At 41.6% G+C, this 20743-nt stretch overlaps 2 protein-coding genes and 1 pseudogene across 6 annotated transcripts in view; 2 read left to right on the top strand and 1 right to left on the bottom strand.

Annotated features, from left to right (window-relative positions):
- LOC123513507 (transmembrane protein 184B-like) overlaps positions 1 to 10816 on the top strand; it is a 54146-nt gene extending 43330 nt beyond the window's left edge. For 4 of the 5 annotated variants that reach the window (XM_045270707.1, XM_045270706.1, XM_045270708.1 and 1 more), the window contains 2 exons: positions 1793 to 2034; positions 3578 to 5701. In XM_045270707.1, coding sequence (XP_045126642.1) covers positions 1793 to 2025 — 233 coding nt within the window. In that variant the 3' untranslated portion in view covers positions 2026 to 2034; positions 3578 to 5701. Of the gene's footprint in view, positions 1 to 1792; positions 2035 to 3577; positions 5702 to 10607 lie in introns of those variants that run through there. The other variant, XR_006677388.1, reaches the window with a different exon arrangement.
- A 1844-nt stretch (positions 10817 to 12660) lies between these two features.
- LOC123513509 (glutamate formimidoyltransferase-like) overlaps positions 12661 to 20743 on the top strand; it is a 53883-nt gene continuing 45800 nt past the window's right edge. Inside the window, exons 1-2 of the mRNA XM_045270710.1 lie at positions 12661 to 12994; positions 14534 to 14689. Coding sequence (XP_045126645.1) covers positions 12676 to 12994; positions 14534 to 14689 — 475 coding nt within the window. The 5' untranslated portion in view covers positions 12661 to 12675. The remainder of the gene's footprint in view (positions 12995 to 14533; positions 14690 to 20743) is intronic.
- LOC123513508 overlaps positions 15023 to 20743 on the bottom strand; it is a 33078-nt pseudogene continuing 27357 nt past the window's right edge.

The following is a 20743-nucleotide window of genomic DNA, read 5'->3' as shown; positions in this document are numbered from 1 at the left end:
TAATATGTTGATTTCATTTACCATGTATGTTTGTTTAGCTGCACACGTTTTTTTTTTCCCCCTTGTTCCCTTTGTGTGGTATTAATGATGAGTGATGTGTGGCAGTTTGCTCTTTGTGCATGTGTGTGCCAGCTTGCCTTGTCCTGCTTCATTATTCTGGTTTTGTGTGTATTTTTTTATCACTATATCTTGCTCTGTTCAACTGCATAGTTTTGATTTTCAGTGCAGCATGATTTTTTGTGTTATATATTTTTGTTCTTCCTTAATCTGCTGACATGAAGTCCAGTCACACAGTTTGGCTCTTTTAGTGTGTTGCAATGAGATGGTTAAAATGACGTCTGGCTGCACACAAAGCATAGATTACTGTTTTCAAAAGTCACTGCATGATTTCTTAAGAAAGTGAAAGTCACAACAAATGTTGCTCTTATACTGTCACGTGTCCTCCATTTCACCATCCAGTGCTCCATCCTCTCCTCTCCTCTCTTCCCCTCCCTTCCCCTCCCTTCCCTTCCCTTCCCTTCCCTTCCCTTCCCTCCTCTCCCATGTCCCTTCTCTTTTGTTCCCTTCCCTTCCCTTCCCTTCCCTCTCCTCTCCTCTCCTCTCCCATGTCCCTTCTCTTCCCTTCCCTTCCCTTCTCTTCCCTCCTCTCCCATGTCCATTCCCTTCCCTCCCCTCCCCTTCTCTTCCATAATTCCTTCTGTACCACTTACACATTTACACTTTAAACAGTAACTTCCAACTCTCCAATCTTATCACGTATTTTCCCTTTTCCTTTTTCGTATTTAGACAAGACTTAATCCCTGTCACCTGTGCCTCAACATGTGTCACTGATAACCACTTTCTCAATTCCCACTCAATTTGAATTTCCGTGAGTCAGCCTTGTCTGATCTCTCCATTAGTTTTCTGAACATCTTTTCTCATGTGTATTCAAACTTGTATGGATAAATCTTGCCTTGAATATTTATACCAGATGACTTTGGCAGATCTTTTCTATCCAATGTCTCTTTTTGATCAAGTATACAGTGATCTTTGCCTTAGTTGCAGCAATCTGATGTTTCCTTGGTACTGGAAAGCCATACAGTACATTTAGATTCCATCCATCAATATAACTAAACATATACCAACCCAATCTATCTAAATAAACACAGTCCAGACCAGACCATGCAGTCCTAAGTGAACAGAGACATCTTAACCACTTTATTAGCTCACACCTTTTTGTTCAATCATTTTTGTTGCCCTTGACCAATTTTTACCCTCTTAGAAAAAAAAAAAAAAAAAAAATGCAAAACATCAAAAACCACATCTATCCTATCCCAAACCCATCCTGCCCTTACCTAACCCAAGAACACAACAAACTTTACCCTAACTTTACCTTTCTGGCCCCTGCAACTCCCCTGGAACCACTGGCAAACACTCTGTCCTACCTTTAACCCATCCTGCCCCTACCTAACCCAAGGACACAACAAGCTATATCCTAACTTTACCTTTCCCCTGGAACCACTGGCAAACACTCTTACAACCTCAGAATAACCATAGAAACCACCACTATCCTACCCCAAACCCATCCCGTCTCTACCTTACCCAAGAACCCAACAAGCTTTACCCTAACTTTACGTTTCTCTTCCCTGGAACCCTTTGCAAACACTCTTACAACCTCAAAATAACCCCCAAAACCACCTCTATCCTACCCTAAACCCATCCTAACCTAACCTAACCCAAGGACACACCAAACTTTACTCTAACTGAACCATTCTCTCCCCCGTGACTTCCTTGGGTCACTTGCACACCCCAGGAGGCACCACCAGAGGCTCAGGACACACCGCAGTGAGCACATACGATGCAGATGAGGCGCCCCGCTCAAACAGCAGCAACGGGATTAACGGCATGAGTGGCAGCCACGGGAACAGTGGTGGCGGCACAGGAGGGGGCGGAAGGGGACCACAGAACGGAGGGCGGAATGGAAATGGACGGGTTGCTTATAATGAGAAGACGATGCTGTTGAGTTCTGATGATGAGTTCCAGTGAGGTGGTGAGGTGAGTGGCTCGGACTTACCTACTTGTTGATTTTGTTATATATATATATATATATATATATATATATATATATATATATATATATATATATATATATATATATATATATATATATATATATATATATATATATATATATATATATATATATATATATATATATATATTATATATATATATATATATATATATATATATATATATATATATATATATATATATATATATATATATATATATATATATATATATATATATATATATATATATATATATATATATATATATATATATATATATATATATATATATATATATATATATATATATATATATATATATATATATATATATATATATATATATATATATATATATATATATATATATATATATATATATATATATATATATATATATATATTTTTTTTTTTTTTTTTTTTTATGCAGGAGGGTAGCCAAGCAAGGGAAAAAAAAGAAAAAAAGATAATAATAAAAAAAAGCCCACTTAAGCACTTGTTCCCTTAGAGCAGTGGTTCCCAACCTAGGGGTAAATTACCCCAGTGGGGTAATGACCCCATATTTTTGGGGTAATGGATGTTTGGCATGGGATGAGGCAATCAGTTTACATTTTCATATAATTTCAATGAAGATTTCTATTAATTTTTTCTGCTTTCTATGTATGAACTAAAATTACTTCTTTTCGTATTATAGATTTGCATTATTGTGTTGCATAGTTTCTATTTTGTCTGTTTTTGAAGTATGAAATACAGTTACTTTTTTTCCTATATTACGAGTATTTGTTCATTGGGGTAATGGATGATTGTGAAATTGTATTTTTGGGTAATCGCTGCGAAAAGGTTGGGAAACACTGCCTTAGAGTATCACAGAATTAGCAAGAATTGAGGAAGAAATGTCTTGAAACCTGAAAATGATAATAATATACAGTTTATTTGGATTGCAGTACATACACACTGAAAATATGCATGTGGGGATAGCAGGAAGGCTTAAGATTAGTTCGCTAGCGTAATGGTTTATGTGTGGTGGTTGGAGAATTTGTCACTTGGTGTATCTGATGTGTGGAGTGAAAGGACATGTCAGTAATTGGTAATCTTGTTTTATTTTGATATATTTTATAGGTAAAAGGAAATAATGTTAGTGTTAAGTCAATATGGAGCTTTAAAGGAAGACTGGACAGATGTATGGGTGGTGATGATAGGTGGAAATAGGAAGGTGTGTTTGTACAGAGACTGCCATGTGTAGGCCTGATGGACACTTGCAGCTTCCTTTTTTTTTTTTTTTTTTTTTTTTTTTTTTTTTTAATGGCATGTCACTCTAGCTATAAATAAGGATAGAAAAGCTGCTTCATCGATCAAAGAGCTGACTGTACACTTCTTTTCCTTACCATCACTTGCAGTCTATTCCTGATATATGTATATCTTTTAAGAATAACTTTTTTTCATGCATGCAAACATTTTTACCAAATCCTGTATATGTGGTTACTTCACTCAGTAATTTATCACAATTCTGCATTTGTTTCTAGGGTTGAATGTCATCCGAACCTCAAAGGTACAGCTGACACGAAGCAGTCTCCTCCACACACGGCAGGAAGGAAGGAAGGAAGGGAGGAAGCCAGGCACCAAACACCAACTCAGACCTTTAGTTCACTTGTCCTGCAGAACCGGGGAAAAACGTCTTTCGTTAATGTGGGATCACACTTTAGCAGGAGAGCTGGTGGGATGGGGGGGTGTTTGGCCAGATGTCACACTGGTGCTTCAAGCTGCCTAGGAAACTGTTCTGTACATTCTTTTTTGGGTGCATCATAGCCCTTTGTGTTTCTCCACCTCCCTTAATTCCATCATCATTATTGCATCATTGTCCTTCCTCCTGTTCCTCCTCCTGTTTTCCTTGTCACAAATGGAGCGTTCATGACTTGAGTTTCATGTTTTATTTATTGGAAGTCTGCTATGAGTCTGTTTTTCTTTTAATATAGCAGGTGGCGAGAATGACTGACTGAATGAGTGTGTGTGTTGTCATGTCATTTCATCTTGTCTGTGTCCATCTCCCTGATTCTTCCAAACGTGATGCTGTGTCGTGCAAGTCAAGTCAGAAACATTACTGTGGACTTGACATTATGATACCCTGGAAGAACTGAGGCATTCCTAACTGTACAGCCTTGTGAGCATTCCAAGAAATCAGTAAATACAATACATACCACAATTCTCAGTAAAGTAAGAAAATGCAACAAAACATTTTATCACTAGAAAATTGATATGACCATTCCATTACCCTTGTCAGAACTGTAGCGACTGACAGCGCGTGTGGAGTGTGTGAGGAGTACATAGGGAAGGGGAAAGATGTGCTGGTTCTTAGTTGTCTCACCAAGAGTTACAATTAAACATCTCTCAAGAACATATTTCACTTCACGTGGTAGCAGTGTAGCCTCGGGACGATTCTTTTGTCACAATAACTGCAGAAAAAAACATCAAACACGGAGGTGGTTCCTTTATATGATTTCCGTGGAGTGTGTTGTGGAAATCTAGTGTGTGTGTGTGTGTGTGTGTGTGTGTGTGTGTGTGTGTGTGTGTGTGTGTGTGTGTGTGTGTTGTACATGAAATGAATGTACCTGTGCTATTTAAACACCTCAGTAACAGTCCTTGGTGAAGTGTGTATGTGAGAGAATTCATTATTTATGTGCTACTGCTGGTACATCATTTGTCAAATTACTCCAATGTGGGAGTGATTCAGAATATTGGCTACAGGCATGTGTGGAGTTTGTATTCTTGTGGGATCTTTTTATCACCTGCTGGCACTCACAGTCACCGTACCTTGTTTGTGGAAAGTGTTTGTATCACTGGAGCCTTGAGCTATTGCATCTGTCTGAGTTTTAAGTGAATTTGTAAGCATCACCTAAAACAATTTCACATAACTTAATTCAATCCAACTTTTTGTGGTGTAGTTTCTTTTTTTGGGGGGAAACTCACCTTCAATATACTGTAACACAAGTGCTTTCATTCACCACACCCAAAAACAATACCAGATTCATCCCGGTTTTTAGTTTGCTGAAGAGCGCAAGTGTGTGTTGTGGTGGGAAGGCAAAGGCATGTGGTGTGTGGAAGGTTAGGGAAGGCTATGAAGTGTGTAGACCTGCCTCTGGCCTTCCCATAATGATAGGTCAATGCTCTCTGGTGCATGATGAGGCATTTTGCAGCTCCACCAGGCATTTCAGTTGTATTGGATCATATCACATAACATTACCAGTGAGATTGATGAAGGTTGACAGAGTGCAGTAGGTGTGTGAGGGAGCTGCTGCTTGCCGAGAGGTGTGCATGCTTGACTTCTGTGTGATTTGTTGGTTATGGCGGTGTTGATGGTGAGTGTTTGCATGTGTTGAGTGTCGGGTGTGGCTGGAGGGAGTGAGGTGTGTGTGCATCCCACCACATGGCTGCAGCTACATGGTGTTGTTGACCAGTGTGGTGCGGTGCGGTGCAGCATTCCAAGATTCAGTGTTGTAAGAGGATTTTATTTATGGATGACTGATAAAATACATCATTGAGAAGACCTAGAAATTTTACTATCTTGCACACACACACACACACACACACACACACACACACACACACACACACACACACACACACACACACACACATACACACACACACACTGTATGATGTGCTGTGCATAGTGTACCAGTGAATGTTAGATCCAAACTTTATTTTTATATAGAATGAATACTTTTCTGCAGATCATAGCAAAATGCCATGAAGAGACTTATCCCACACTGAGGATGAGTTGTCAGTCTTAGCTAAACAAATACCCAATCAGTCAGTAGACTGATAGATGGTATGTGTAATTTATAATGTGTATATGTGTACATGCACAAATATGTGTGTATGCATGTGTATAATATCTAGCAAGTCACTGTTCTGCCTAGAGTGTGTCTGCTAAATGCTTGAACACTTTCCACTGTGATTCTTTTGTTACCTAATATGATTTCCAGAGGGATTTTCCTTAGTGATGAGGGGCATCAGATGTGTTTTGTACGTGTGTCTTGTTTTCTGTCCTCTTTGCCTCCTCTCATAGCTTGTTTCATTTAACATTAGGACTGGACCTCAGAGCTACATAGAGTCTGATTTCTGGAAACACTTAGAGATTCAGGAACCCACCATGAAAGGAAGCTTTACTATACATATTATATCCTACAAGTTAAGGCAGTGAGGTTTGTGGTGTGTTGCATGTACATATGTTAGCAGCCCTCCTGTCTGGCTGAGAGTTGGTCCTGCTCACTGCAAACTACTGTTCCTGTCTTGGGTGTCTGTGTGGAAGTGAACACAGTGGTGTTGAGTGTGTGGCCACTGTGACCTGTGTTGCCTGGTGTGTCAGTGGACTGGTGTAGAGGAAGTGGGACTGGTGGTGAGCTCAGCCTTGGATGGTCTCCCCTGTAGGTGTTGCCTTGCATGGATCAAGAAAGATTAGCCCATGTGTATATATTTTAAGAGTACAAACAGATGATTTTTTTTGTCCCAAGCTTCTAATTGAGACACACACACACACACACACACACACACACACACACACACACACACACACACACACACACACACACACACACACACACACACACACACACACACACACACACACACACACACACACACACGGCCCGTTAGCTCAGTGGTTAGAGCGCTGGCTTCACAAGCCAGATGACCGGGGTTCGATTCCCCGGCCGGGTGGAGATATTTGGGTGTGTCTCCTTTCACGTGTAGCCCCTGCTCACCTAGCAGTGAGTAGGTACGGGATGTAAGTCGAGGAGTTGTGACCTTGTTGTCCCGGTGTGTGGTGTGTGCCTGGTCTCAGGCCTATCCGAAGATCGGAAATAATGAGCTCTGAGCTCGTTCCGTAGGGTAACGTCTGGCTGTCTCGTTAGAGACTGCAGCAGATCAAACAGTGAATTACACACACACACATATCAGTGGTAATTTTAAATAGACTTGGTTGTGATTCATTGTTATGGTACAGATAGCAGCATTCTTACTGAAAACACAACACTGGCTGAGAAAACTTAGGAAAACTTTTAATACTGCTTAGTTGATTTTATTGTGGGTCTGGAGTTATTGGTGTAAGGAAATGCTTGGTGAAACCTTAACTTCACCTCATGTTTCAACAGTTTATTGAGACTGGAAGCATTGAAAAGGAATTATTGTTTCAACTAGTGTTTTCCTGCACCACTTATTCTGTTTATTTAGTTGTAGTTGAGAATTTACTATACCATATAGGTAGTACACTTGCATATCCACACTGCTGAGCTGTAGTGAGTCTTCTGGGCCATGCAGTGCTAGCCAGGCAGTGTTTGAGGTCACAAGGGAGGGGAAGGGGATCCAGAGCCAGGTCACGGGGGGCCTGGGTGAGGCAGGTCAAGGCAGCAGGTTACCATGGCACATCCTAAACCTTTCCTTAGTTCTAGCTCTGAAAATCCAAGTCAGAATGTTATATTTAAGGAAATTATCCTATGAAATATGAAGTTGATACTTGCATTGTGTACTTAATTTGAAGAAGTTATTGGAATAAACCTATTTTGATTAATAAAATCACACAGAAAATTTTATTTGGAATATATATATTACTTCCCTTCATTAGATTAATTGGTAAATTGTAGTTTTGGTATCATAGATTTAGTTGGTGTTGCAAAATTGTTTGTTCTGTGGCGGGTCAGTGTGGAGACTCACAGTGATGCCGCCACCTTTGTAGTCCATAAGAGACCTGAAAGGACCAGTGTGGTTAGGTTAGCTTTGTGCTGCAGTGTTGGGCCCTCCTCACTTACTGCCAAGACTGTGGTGGTCGTGCTACTTTTCAAATTACTTTCTTTTGTAGAGTTCAATTTTGGTAAGCAAGCTATTAATAGTTTTAAGTTACAAAATAGTGGTAATATTCCACGACACTGCAAGGGAATGCCTTCCACTTTGTTGTGTTGTGTTGAGTGTTGCAGAGGTTGTGTTTGTGTGTATGTCAATGTAGCACCAAATGTGGCTGATGTGACAGCTTGGTGTGTATGGCTTCTCTCCACACTAATACTTCATGTGGCATCACTTCACATCACTTTCTTTGTTTCTAGACTGTTCAGGCTGCCAAGTGGATGCAAAAATGTTGGACTGTTCTCTGTTATTTTCTCAACTCATGTTCTTTTCATAAGGAAACTCAAAGATCAATATGAAATAAACAAAATTTCTTGATTGTACATTTTGGAAGTATTTTTGTTTACTATTAGTTCACAGTGAGATTTCAGAGGTTGATGCTGCACAGGGAGAACAAAACAAAACTGTCATTCCTTTGTTGTGCGTTTTCTTTGTCAAGGATTTCTTTGCCAGGTTAGTGTCAAGGGAATGTCAGTTTTGAAAAGAAAATCAGCCCTGTGTGACGTCATTCAGCTTCAACAATGAGAGAAATATAATGATGTGCAAGTAATTGAAGGAAAGGAATGATGAACTTTAAAATGCATGTAGCAACTGAATATGTATCTGCTATGTGTGTGTGTGTGTGTGTGTGTGTATGTGTGTGTGTGTGTTCACCAAGGCATCAGACCTTGTATAGATGATCCACTACAATGTCATGTTGAAAAATGTGAGGCCATTATTGAGTTTGTGGTGAATAAGTTTTCTTCCCTGCATGGCAACAAACTTTGACTTGGTTCATCATTGCCTTAACTTCACTGCAGCAGGAAACAGGAGTATTTTGTCATTACCTTACATGGCTGCTATGAAAATGTACACACACACACACACACACACACACACACACACACACACACACACACACACACACACACACACACACACACACACACACACACACACACACACACACACACACACACACACACACACACACACACACACACACACACACACACACACACACACACACACACACACACACACACACACACACACACACACACACACACACACACACACACACACACACACACACAGACACTATTGGGATATCAAGCTTAAAAAAATAGAAATAATGTTTCATCCATTTATCAATTAGAGTGTAGTGAGAGCAGCAGGTCCATGTGACCCCCGTGGCAGTCTCAGTGGGGGGAGCTTTACCTTAGGGGAGAGCGTGGTGTGTGGCAGCCCGTGCAGTGTGGTGTTAGATGTGGTGTTAGGTGAGGGCTGTGCCAGGTGTGTTATCCAGAAGGCAGAGGAACAGTGTGTAACCAAAGAGTATGAACTATTGTTGCAGGTTTCATATCAGTGACCAAAAGTGACCAATGGATAGACTCTACAAATCAATGACCTGTTCTTTATATATATATATATATATATATATGTATATGATATATATATTCAACTATGTATACAGTTAATGAGAATGTTTATATATATATATAAATAAATAAATATATATATATGTGTGTGTATATGTATGTATGCAGTGTCTCGGAGTGTATTTTTTTATGAGTTCCATGATGCTAAGTGAACTGCACAAGCTTAGTGTATTCTTTGTGCCATTTTTTTTATTAACTCAACTTACATTGAGGTTCCTCTTACTACAATATCTTACAAACTTTCCTTTATGTGTACTTCCTTACCTGTAAACAAGACTTGCTTCCGTTGACCAGATTCTGTCGTACAACAACCACGTTCGGCGCCCCGGCCTAGCCTCCCTCAGGCCACTCATCCCAGTGCCTGCAGACTTGTTCATGTACACAGCCAAGCCAGCTCAGGACACACCTTGTTTGCCTCACAGCCTTTTGTTTGATGGCTTGCACTCCTGTGAGAACTCATGGTCAGTTTTCCTTAGCACTAGCAAACAGAACCTCCCCTTTCAGTGTTCTCTAAATGTGAGAACTCAGATTTTTTACCCATGATTTCTATAATGAGAACCCTCCACTCCTATCAGTGCTTGTGGACAGGAAGTTGTGCTCCTACATTCATGATTTACCTGCCAGTGGTGAAGTGAGGAGTGAGAACTAGTGTGTGCAGTGTTCCCAGACAGCAAGGTGTGGCATGTAGTGGTGGTGTGTGTACCTAGAGATGAAAGCAAGCCTCCCTTCAGTGCTGCAGGGTGAGGTGTGATGTGTTGGTGGGTGTCTTTGTAACTTGAATGGAAATTACTGGAAAATGGCACAGATTGACCCAAACTTTATTGATTGTTGTATGTGATTAGTGTATTCTGGGTCTCTGTTGTGAAGTGAGGTGGCAGTCTGCTCTCCCGCGACTGCTGAGTGTACACTGCTAAAAAGCCTCCTGTTGTACATCTGTAAGCAGTCTGTTGTGTGGTGTATGGAGAATGTCACACTATTCAGAAAGGATTAGAAAAAAACTTACATGGTGCATACCAGAAGTAGAAACTTATTGTTTTTATAATATATTTATCTTTGTTCCTCATACAACAGTAGGTGAAGAAATATTGGCATTGTCTCAAGTTTGTTATGTAATGTTTAGTTTGGGTGTGCTTTTGAATTCCTATCTTTTTTTTTTTGTGGCCTCAAGTGATGTCAGAAAATTATAAACAATTTGTAGGTTGGTGTCACTTTCTTGGGACAAATGTACCTATGCTAGGTGTGTGTGTGTGTGTGTGTTGGTGGACAGGTGTGGTATGTCATTACTAGCTGGTGCTTAGGAATGGTCAGTAGATGTGTTTTATAATGATATGAGTGGTCAGTTAGATGAATTTGTCTTTAGAATATTGAAATTTGTGAAGCTATGTACACACACACACACACACACACACACACAGAGTAATAGATCAATTAATTAATTACACAAAAGAAAAGTGTACTAATTCAGTTTTGAAAAGGACTGGAAAATGAGCTTTACTCCATTCTGTAAAAAAAAAAAAAAAAAATGGTAAAAACACACACACACACACACACACACACACACACACACACACACACACACACACACACACACACACACACACACACACACACACACACACACACACACACACACACACACACACACACACACACACACACACAGCTTTCTTTGGAGGAGAAAAGAAATGACTTTGACAATCTTGACGTGTCCTGTATTCGCTTCATTCTAAAGCAAACACCATAGCTCCATTAAGGTGTGTGTGTTATTCACCACAGTCGTCTGCTGGTCACTCAGCCAGCCTTTCCCCTACGGAAAGAGCTCAGAGCTTATAATGACCAATCTTCGGGTAGGACTGAGACCACGTGTGTGTGTGTGGGGGGGGGTAGGACTGAGACCACAGTGTGTGTGTGTGTGTGTGTGTGTGTGTGTGTGGGTGGGTGGGTGGGTGGGTGGGTAATGGTGAAACTACAAGGATATGCTAATTTACTTGTTTGACCAAGACAATTTAGTGACTTCCATGGAACATAACAGTTTAGGGATTGGCTGCTAAAAAAATAAGGAAAATGATAATGATAATAGTTCTAATTCTTATTAATTCTGTGATTTTTGCAAAACCAAATCAAAACCATTAGAGAAGAGACTAACTTTGTATCTTATCTAGGAAGTGAGGCATTAGAGAGAGAGAAAGAGAGAGACAGTTAAGGGGTAACAGTTTGGGACAAGAGATCCATTTATATATCATGTTGATCACTGAAAGCAGCCAGTAGTGTAGCATGCACCAAGACAGACAGACAGGTTACAGCAAACCAGCCTGGCAGGGAGGGGCTGTGCTGTACATGCCAAGGTAGTGTTAGTTAGCCACCAACCTCCAGTGTTGTGTGGTGTTGAGGAGTGTTGAGTAGTGAGGAAGTAAAGGAACTATATTTTATATGAAACAAAGGTATTCTGTGTAGTGATTAGTCCTTATTTCTTAGTTGTGTCCCACGTTTCCGGCCCGCCTCTCCTTTCAGCAGTCGTTCAATTCTCACCCTTGGAGGCGCCATCACCGTTACTCTTCATTTCCTTCCTTGTGTCCTGAATGCAGAGGGTTCATAATTGTTCGTCCTTCCTTCCCGGGGATCCACTCTATGCTTTTGCAGAATAGTATTTTGACTTGCTTCATATTTTTTTATGAATAAAGTAACTGAGAGAGCAAGTCTAATTAGGGCAAACCTGGTGTATTTCTGTGATTATCAAATGCTATTGTAATTACCTTCCCATTGTCACAATACTGTACTCCTAATATGCTGTACAAGCATTACACGTAATATGTAAACCATACATCCATTATAGGCCATGGAATAAACAAAGTGGCTTGACTCAGACTTTAATTACACACACACCTATCCCCCTTCCCCTGGCGTCTCGTTATTACGCCCCCCCCCCTCCGTTATTGCACACCTATAAACCTTAAACTATCACTTGTGTGTGTGTGTGGTTGTAACCAGGGACACAACAAAATCCCACACTGACATCGCACGTCACGGCATCAGCTACCCATGACGGTAAAAAAAGTGCCAACAGAACCCTGGTTAAAGATGAGAAACTAAAAGGTGGTACGTTCCATTATTGACTATTTGAACTTCGGCGCCAAGGTAGCAATGTCATGTCGTGAATTTTAACTTCATAAGAAGATATGAATGAAGGCATGTATGAACAAATGATAGATATATTAAAGACATAAAAATAAACACGAGCCAAAATATTAGCAAATGTCTTGAAATTAGAGCTTAAATAGGAAGACAGAAAGGACGAATCCGGCTACATGGTCACGAACGCCCCGGAAGTCAACAAGTGCACGTGGCCGCCCGAGTCGTCACTCTCGCCTACCTTGCTGTCATTTTTCGTTCACCATACCACTACCATGTCACGACAGCTGGTGGCGTGCATGCTCAATGTGTCTGAGGGACGGAACCTTGCCCTGGTGGAGAGAATAGCCCAGTCTGCCCTGCGTGCCGTCAATCCTCCGGCGAAGAAGACAGCGGTGGAGGGGTGGAAGATTAACGCCTCGGTGCTCAACATATTCCAGGACTTCGACTACAACCGCTCCGTCATCACCATTGTGGCGGGCCAGGACAATATTGGTGAGTGTGTGGTGACAGTGTGTAGTGGTGGTGGGGGGTGCAGGTTAATCTATCACAAACAGCTCAATCTAAAGGTTACATTGATGCTTGCCTAACCTAATACTAAAACTAACCTAACCTAACGTAATAAAGCCTAATTTAACCCTACTTTTTCCGTAATGTGTTGATTTTTCAAGAGCAGCAATGAATCAGTAATAGTCGAGCAAACAAAAAAAAATTCAATAGACGTGAAGTACATGCAGTCGTGTCATGTCATGCACTACTGACAAGGACCGATAGTAAATATTAACCAAGACAATAATGAGGTAAATATGTGGTGATTTGTATTCAGCCACTTAAACTTTCTGGGTGGTGTGCATTCAATAGCCCATCATGTTAAGTGTTAAGAGGAGAGAAGTTGATGACACTGTACTTCCCGGCTTGATCACCTCTGCAGCAGCGCCATGGCTAAGGGGGAGGACGGGATGGCGGCCGACCCTGGGTGGCACTTTATTGGAACCACACTTTTGGTCCTCACAGTTGTCAGTTTTACATTATTAGGACTGTGTGTGTGTGTGTGTTCTCTTAATGATTAGACCAAGGCCCATATTCTTGATGGGCATTATATTATTGCATTACTTCTGGGAAGGGCGGCAAATTGGAAGGCCGTGGGGCAACCTGGGTGGCAAAGATACTTGTTACGCCACTGTTCTGCAGGGAGAAATGGTTGTGTGTGTGTTTAGTGCTGAACATTGAACAGGTCATCCATTCAGATTGTTGCCGAGTCACTCCTAGTCTCTGTTCCTTTGTTCATTAAAGGTCATGTGTTTAGTATTGATGTTGCTTCAGGTAATGTAATAAATCACTGTCTTGGTCTGCTTTGCTCCTCATAATGCTTACAAAAAGGCAAAAAATAATGCAGCCCTTCAGTCAGAAGTCGAATGCATGCAAGCAAAAGCAATGATGACTTGAGGTTCTCTGGATACCCAAGATGTATCAGCGTGTATGAGTTATTACCATGTCGCATTAAATCCCATGAAAGAACTCACTGCTACAAGACAAACAGTGACCAGCTTGTTTTTCTCCTGCTGCATCACACCATCCCTGAACCCCACACTGCGTCTCCATCTCCACGGCACACTCAACCTTCAATGCCCTTAAGAAATAAAAAAAAAAAAGTCCACTCATCATATTTCTCTTCCTCGACTAATCTTCATCTTCCATTACTCTTCAGTCCTCTTTAATTTATTCTTTTTAATCCAATCTTTTCATTTCCAACCAAGTAACAATCAATAAAGAACCACCAATCAGTTTTACCTTTCAAGACATTTATTCTATTCTTCTGGCTAACTCTCAGACTTGCTTGGGGACTGGCATCTAAATAGGGCTGTTGTTTTTGTTGGCCTTGGCCAGATTCCCCCTCTTACATAAAAAAGAATAGATGAATAAAAGAATAAATTGATGTTAGCCGTCTTACATAAAACGAATAATAAATAGATAAGAAATAATAGTAATCTTAGGCTTTAGCTTACCACTATTTGAAGTCCACCATGATTGCAGGCGCCAGTGTGGAGGCAGCATGCAGGACGGCTTATGACCTGATAGACCTGAGCCGGCAGGAGGGAGTGCACCCCAGACTAGGAGCCGTGGATCTGGTACCTCTGCACCCCATCTCGGAGAACATGTCTCTGCACACCCTGGGAGCTGTGGCCAAGGGTGAGTACTGCGCCTCACCCTATACTGTACTGTGTGTGGTTCTCTCTCTCTCTCTCTCTCTCTCTCTCTCTCTCTCTCTCTCTCTCTCTCTCTCTCTCTCTCTCTCTCTCTCTCTCTCTCTCTCTCTCTCATTGAGTATGTGTGTGGTGCCATATTTGATTGAATGCAAAGGAAAGAATGTTTAGTGTGTTTCATATTTTTGTTGTAGTTTCTTTTTGATTCAGCGTCTTCATTATCATCATCATCATCATCATCATCATCATCATCATCATCATCATCGCAATCACCACATGGACTCCTGAAAGTTTGGTAAAAAGGAAGAAAACTCAAGTCTTTTGTTAATTTGGTTTACTGACTTTGGCATATTTTTTTTTGACAGTTTTGGACTACAGGAAATTCTTTTTCATGAGTAATTCATTCATGTAATTTTCAAAAGATATACAATACTCTGTGTGTGTGTGTGTGTGTGTGTGTGTGTGTGTGTGTGTGTGTGTGTGTGTGTGTGTGTGTGTGTGTGTGTGTGTGCGCATGTGTGTGTGTGTGTGTACAAATTTCTACAGTGATAAAAATATTTGGCTCAGTAAGTGTCAGGTGAGCATACAGAAAGTAGTGACTCACACACACACATTACAGAGACACGAGTACTTGCAGTGACATCAGCATTGTGTAGCAGACATCATGAGGGGTGTGAACATTGAACAAGGCTCCTCTGACAGCCCTTGCAAGACTGGTTGTCCATTTGTACATCAAGCAAGACAATGAAAGGCACAAATTGCACAACTAACTACCAAGAGCCTGGACACACACACACACCATTACAAACACATCAGTAGAGGCGGTCTGGTTTGCTTTTCACATGAAGGCAATGGTCTGACTTGCAGCTTGAGTCGAATGCATTACAACCTTGGTCTTCACTCACTCACTGCCTCAAGCTGATGTGTGCTTCACCAGGACACAAACACTGGCACTGCTATGCATTTCTCACTCCCTCACTTTGCAGTTAACTGGTTACTTTTTGCCAAAGTGCTTCTAATGTTACTGTACACATTACTTACTCTCCGGGAAATGGTTCTGATCCATTAAAGGAGAATTTGTTGCCATTAATTTTTCTTACATAGATATAGTTTGTATAGGTAATTTTTTTTTAATTCGTCAAAATTGAAAGCATAGAATAAAGTTTAATTTTTCTTATATAGATATAGGTATTATAGGTATTTTTTTTAATTCAGCAATTTTGAAACCATATAATAAAGTTTTATCTATCTCATAATAACTCAATAAATAGATTTCCAATTCAGTAGCAACAAAATCTTATACATTATGGAATCACATCAAGATATTATAATCCTGGAGGAAAATATAAAGTTCTCTTTCTTTGTTTCAATAAAAAACTATCAAACTGCAAACTCAACAATGCAAGTCAATGTTTCACAATAACATATAATCTTTAAAAGATCTCTTTCATAGGAGCTCAGACACAGACATTATCATATCAAAGACCTTATACCCAATTCTTCATACCATGTAAAAGAATGAGTGATTCTGCCGGATTGCAGTGACCCCCACCACCGCCGCCGCTGCCGCCACCTCCCTCACACAGCCCTGCACAGGACGCACAATTGACACACACTGGCTCTGCTCACATTTCACCATGTCATCCTTTTATCCTCCCTGTGAAGTCAGTGCCACACACCATTGTGAGTGATGGCCGGCTCACTGACTCAGCAGGGGCTCCGTAGCATGACTGAGGCTGAGGCAGTCTGTCTTGTTGGTCAGTCTTAAAATTACTGGCCATTGGAAGCCAGGGTGACAGAGGCAGCTTGGCCTTGTTGGATACTGCACAACACTGGCCATTGAGTCCTGTGTGAGGGAATGTGCCACAGCCTGCTCGCAGCGCCTGACTTGCAGGACACGAGCCTCGGCTAATCCCTGCAGGGCCGACCTTAATGTGGTGGAGGGATGAGCGGTGGGCATTGTGGGCGTGGTGGCTGCGGAACCTGACAACTCCACCATGTCATCTGCTGGTGGAGTTGTGAAGTGGATGCGAGATACAAATGACTAGACTTTTATGGCTCACAGAAAGTTAACATAGACTGACGTAATACTAAGAAATTTTTTTGCATAAAGAAACATTTGTATATACTTTTTAAACAATAAGCAGCTCTCTCTCTCTCTCTCTCTCTCTCTCTCTCTCTCTCTCTCTCTCTCTCTCTCTCTCTCTCTCTCTCTCTCTCTCTCTCTCTCTCTCTCTCCTGAGCATTACATAAAGACATACACACATACATATACAGAGACACTCCTTGGAATGCCTCTCACTCACAGAGCTAATAAACTTCACCCTTTTTAGGATGAAAACTTAATAAAATAACTAACTATACCCCAGGCTGACGTCTCCCGGCTGATGCAGTATTAATAAAAATAATAATAAATCACATGTAAAGCCAACAGCTGGGTAGGGAACGGACCAGCGCTGAAATGATACACAGCAGAGTAGTAGTTAGATGAAGCGCCTTGGCAACGAGAGCTCACTTGTTACGAATTTCCTCTGTTGTTCGTCGTTCGTGCGTCACCGAGTATCAAACTAAGGCCTGTATTCTAAAACGTTTTCCTCTCTCACTATCGCTGCTTTCCAAAGATTTCTGTGGAAGATACTCATGTTTTTTTTTGTTTTTTTAGTGTTTTTATGGTTTTTGTGGTGGATTGGCAAGATTTCTAGTTTGTTAAAAGGAGAAATTGTCTAGAAAACCTGGCTATTTGTCTCTGTGGCTTTGGAAAATTGTCGTAGTGAGAGGGGAAGGCATCTCTGAGTAAAGGCATAAGTGACGTTTGGCCTGCTGACTGTTGACCGTGGCACGATTTTCAGCTTTAGAGTCAGCGCTGGGACATGAACCGTCAATTGTGGCATCTTTTTTCACCATCTTGAGTTGTATTTTGACCGAGTCTTTATCTTGTATTGGTATTTAGAGTGACATTTTAGCCATTCACTTCAGCATTTACGTCACTTTCAGATCCAGCGTTTGATCATTTTACTTTTTTTTTTTTTTCTTCTTTTTCTTAACTATTTTGACCATAAGTTACTGTTTACTGCTATTAGAGTGACCGACTATGAGTTCACTATAGTATTCATGTCACCGTCTTTACCTGTTCATTATTTTACCCTTGAAAAGCTCGGACATCTTTAGTATGGCATCATTTCATCACAAGACTATGCTATATGGCACTTGAGAAACCCCGGACTTCATTTCCATGATTTTTTGAGGTTCACGAATTGATGACAAGCGAAAAATTCCGTCTATGGCATCAGTTGAGGATCGTCCAAGTGGCATTTGAGAATAGAATGGATGTCTGTGGCAAGAACAACAACGAAAGCAACAATCACAGCAGGAGATGAATGATGATGATGATGATGATGATGGTGCTGCCCAGTTTGTGAGGCAAGAACTGGGGATGAATGGTAAAAAAGTTGATTTGTGACAAGGAAAATGAATGTGAAATAGAAAGACGATGAGGCAAGTCACTAGAAATTGAAGTGATGGAGGAGAAAGATGAGGAAAGATGGCAAAATTAGATACGAGGTGAGCCAAGACTATGAAGGAGATCAGATTCACTCTCACAGGAGCAGGAAGAGGGAAGGCACACACACCAACAGCCTCTAGTCAAAGATGATGGCCAGGAACGACACAATATCCAGCATCAGTTCCTTCTTGGTGTATTTCTTCTTATTGCTGCACTTTTTTCTGTTCGCCGAGGGGGCCTCTAGGGCGGCAGCTGGGTTGGGGATGGAGCCTCTCGCTGTGGACATGAGTTTCAAGTGTGGGCCAAGAGTCGGAGGAGGAGACATGCCCTTTTTAGTCTTCCCGGACACTTCAGCTTGGATGTACTCGAACTCTTCCTTGTCCAGAAACTTTGAAGCCTCGAAACCTGGTCCGGGGAGAGCTTCAGGAGGCGGAGGGAGAAGAGGAGGCTGCCAAGGACTTGGCGTCGATTGGCAGGGGTCAGGGGGAAGTTGCCACGCTTGCACTGCACCGTGGTCCACCGCACAACAGCCCGCACTACCTCCACCTCAGTCTTCACCGCGAGAGTCTGCCGCTTGAGTATCACCTCGAGGGTATCACGGTCCAGCTCCTCCAGCCCTTCAGACTCCAAGGCCCGGCTGGCATTGTGATCGAGGATTTCAAGACATTGGTTGAAGAGATCCACACAGCACTCTGTTGGATTGCGAAACTCCTCCTCGCCAAGATCCTGAGCCATGGTGCGCAGGGCCTCCTCTGAGTGGCCCTCCAGCACCTCCAGGGATGGGGCGGAGGGCGTGGCAGTGAAGGGTGCTGGGCAGTAGCGAGAGATCTGATGCAAGACCTTGAGCACGTTGGTGTCGTTGAGGTGCTGGGAGATGTAGGCAGCACACAGGTCAGAAAGTTCCGGGCACAGGTACTGGATAGCCACGTGCAGGGTGGTGAGGGCGCTGTCCAGACTCTGAAAGCCGTAGTCCAGCCGGTACAGCCATCTGGTGACAGAGAGAGAGAGAGAGAGTTGAGTGTTAGTGTTTGAAGTGCCAAGCCATAGTTCTTTTCTTCTATCTCATGGTAACATGTGTATAGATTGGATAGCGAAGGAAATGTTATACACACACACACACACACACACACACACACACACACACACACACACACACACACACACACACACGAAACCAGCGGTGATCTCAGTGAAAGACAATTATAAGTTTAACATTTTCTTGGGTCATTCTTTAGTTGTGGTGGATCTATTACCTTGTGTGTGTGTGTGTGTGTGTGTGTGTGAACAGTTTCAAGCATCATCATTACTTTTACTTCTTATTCAAGTCAATATTTTTGTGAGGCTTTAGGCATTATGTTGTGGCGACTTGAAGGTGACAGGGACACAAGCTTTTGTTGTATCCATTATTAGGAAAGTCGTCATTCTCTGAGCTGGTTATTCTTTTCATCCTGTTACAAATCTCTTCAAATCATAGCCTGTGCAATAAAGAAGAAACTCTCTCTCTCTCTCTCTCTCTCTCTCTCTCTCTCTCTCTCTCTCTCTCTCTCTCTCTCTCTCTCTCTCTCTCTGAACACTACGTGACTACTTTGCAGCGCGGAGGAATAAGGGCAGCGGATAAACAAACACACCACATGCCCTCACAGCCTCGCGGATTAACATTCTCAGCGAGGGGAAAATATGTACACGAGACAAAATAATTCTCATTAATGTTTTTCTGAAGGCCTTTGGTATCGCTAGAATTGTTACAGTTTGCCTTAGAAAAAAACAGCAAAATACTTATTACGTTATTTATTTCTTCATATTAGACTGAAAGGCTTCCAAAAGAATGCAAGACGCCACAATAGCGGACGTGCCTGACAACAGTGACAAATACAAAGGCGTCCACTCACTTTAATAGGTTCTGGAAGCCTTTGGGATCGTTTGGGATGTTGTAGACCTTCTTGTGCTTGTCTGCCCAGGTCTCGTGGAACATGGTGCGGAAGAAGGTTGCGTGCACTCAAGATCCAGGAGTGTGCAGGGATCCTTTCTTTGTAGGTGTCGTCCCCCACGAAGAAGATGACATCACTCCTGTCCTCGTTCTCGTACAGATTGTGAGCTCTGGGGAGGACAAAAGAGGGAGGTTAGATGTTGGTTGCGATGGGGAAATCCGTAAAATTGTACATTGTTGATGGTTAGGAAGAGAGAAAAGTAAAGAGGAAGAGGGAAAAGTTAAAGATATTTTGTGGAGGACGAAGGAAGGAGGTCGGCCTGCTTGTGTTCTGGGGAGGACAAGGGCAAAATATTAGATGTAAATGATTGTGATAGGAAAACAGACGCAAAATTGTTGCTTGATGGTTTTGGGAAGAGGGAAAAGTAAAGAAGATATTGAGTTTAGTGGAGAACAAAGGAAGGAGATACTCGTGTTATGGGACGGACAAAAGAAAAATATTAGATGAAAATGATTAGATGTGGGAAGACTTCACGTAAAATAGTGGTTTATGATTAGGAAGAGGGAAAAGTAAAGAATTATATTGAGTGGTGTGGAGAGAATAAAGGAAG

Source organism: Portunus trituberculatus, chromosome 36 (assembly GCF_017591435.1).
Source record: "Portunus trituberculatus isolate SZX2019 chromosome 36, ASM1759143v1, whole genome shotgun sequence".
Lineage (NCBI taxonomy): Eukaryota > Metazoa > Arthropoda > Malacostraca > Decapoda > Portunidae > Portunus > Portunus trituberculatus.
Note: the sequence above shows the minus strand (reverse complement) of the source record. Positions and strands in the feature narration are given on the sequence as shown.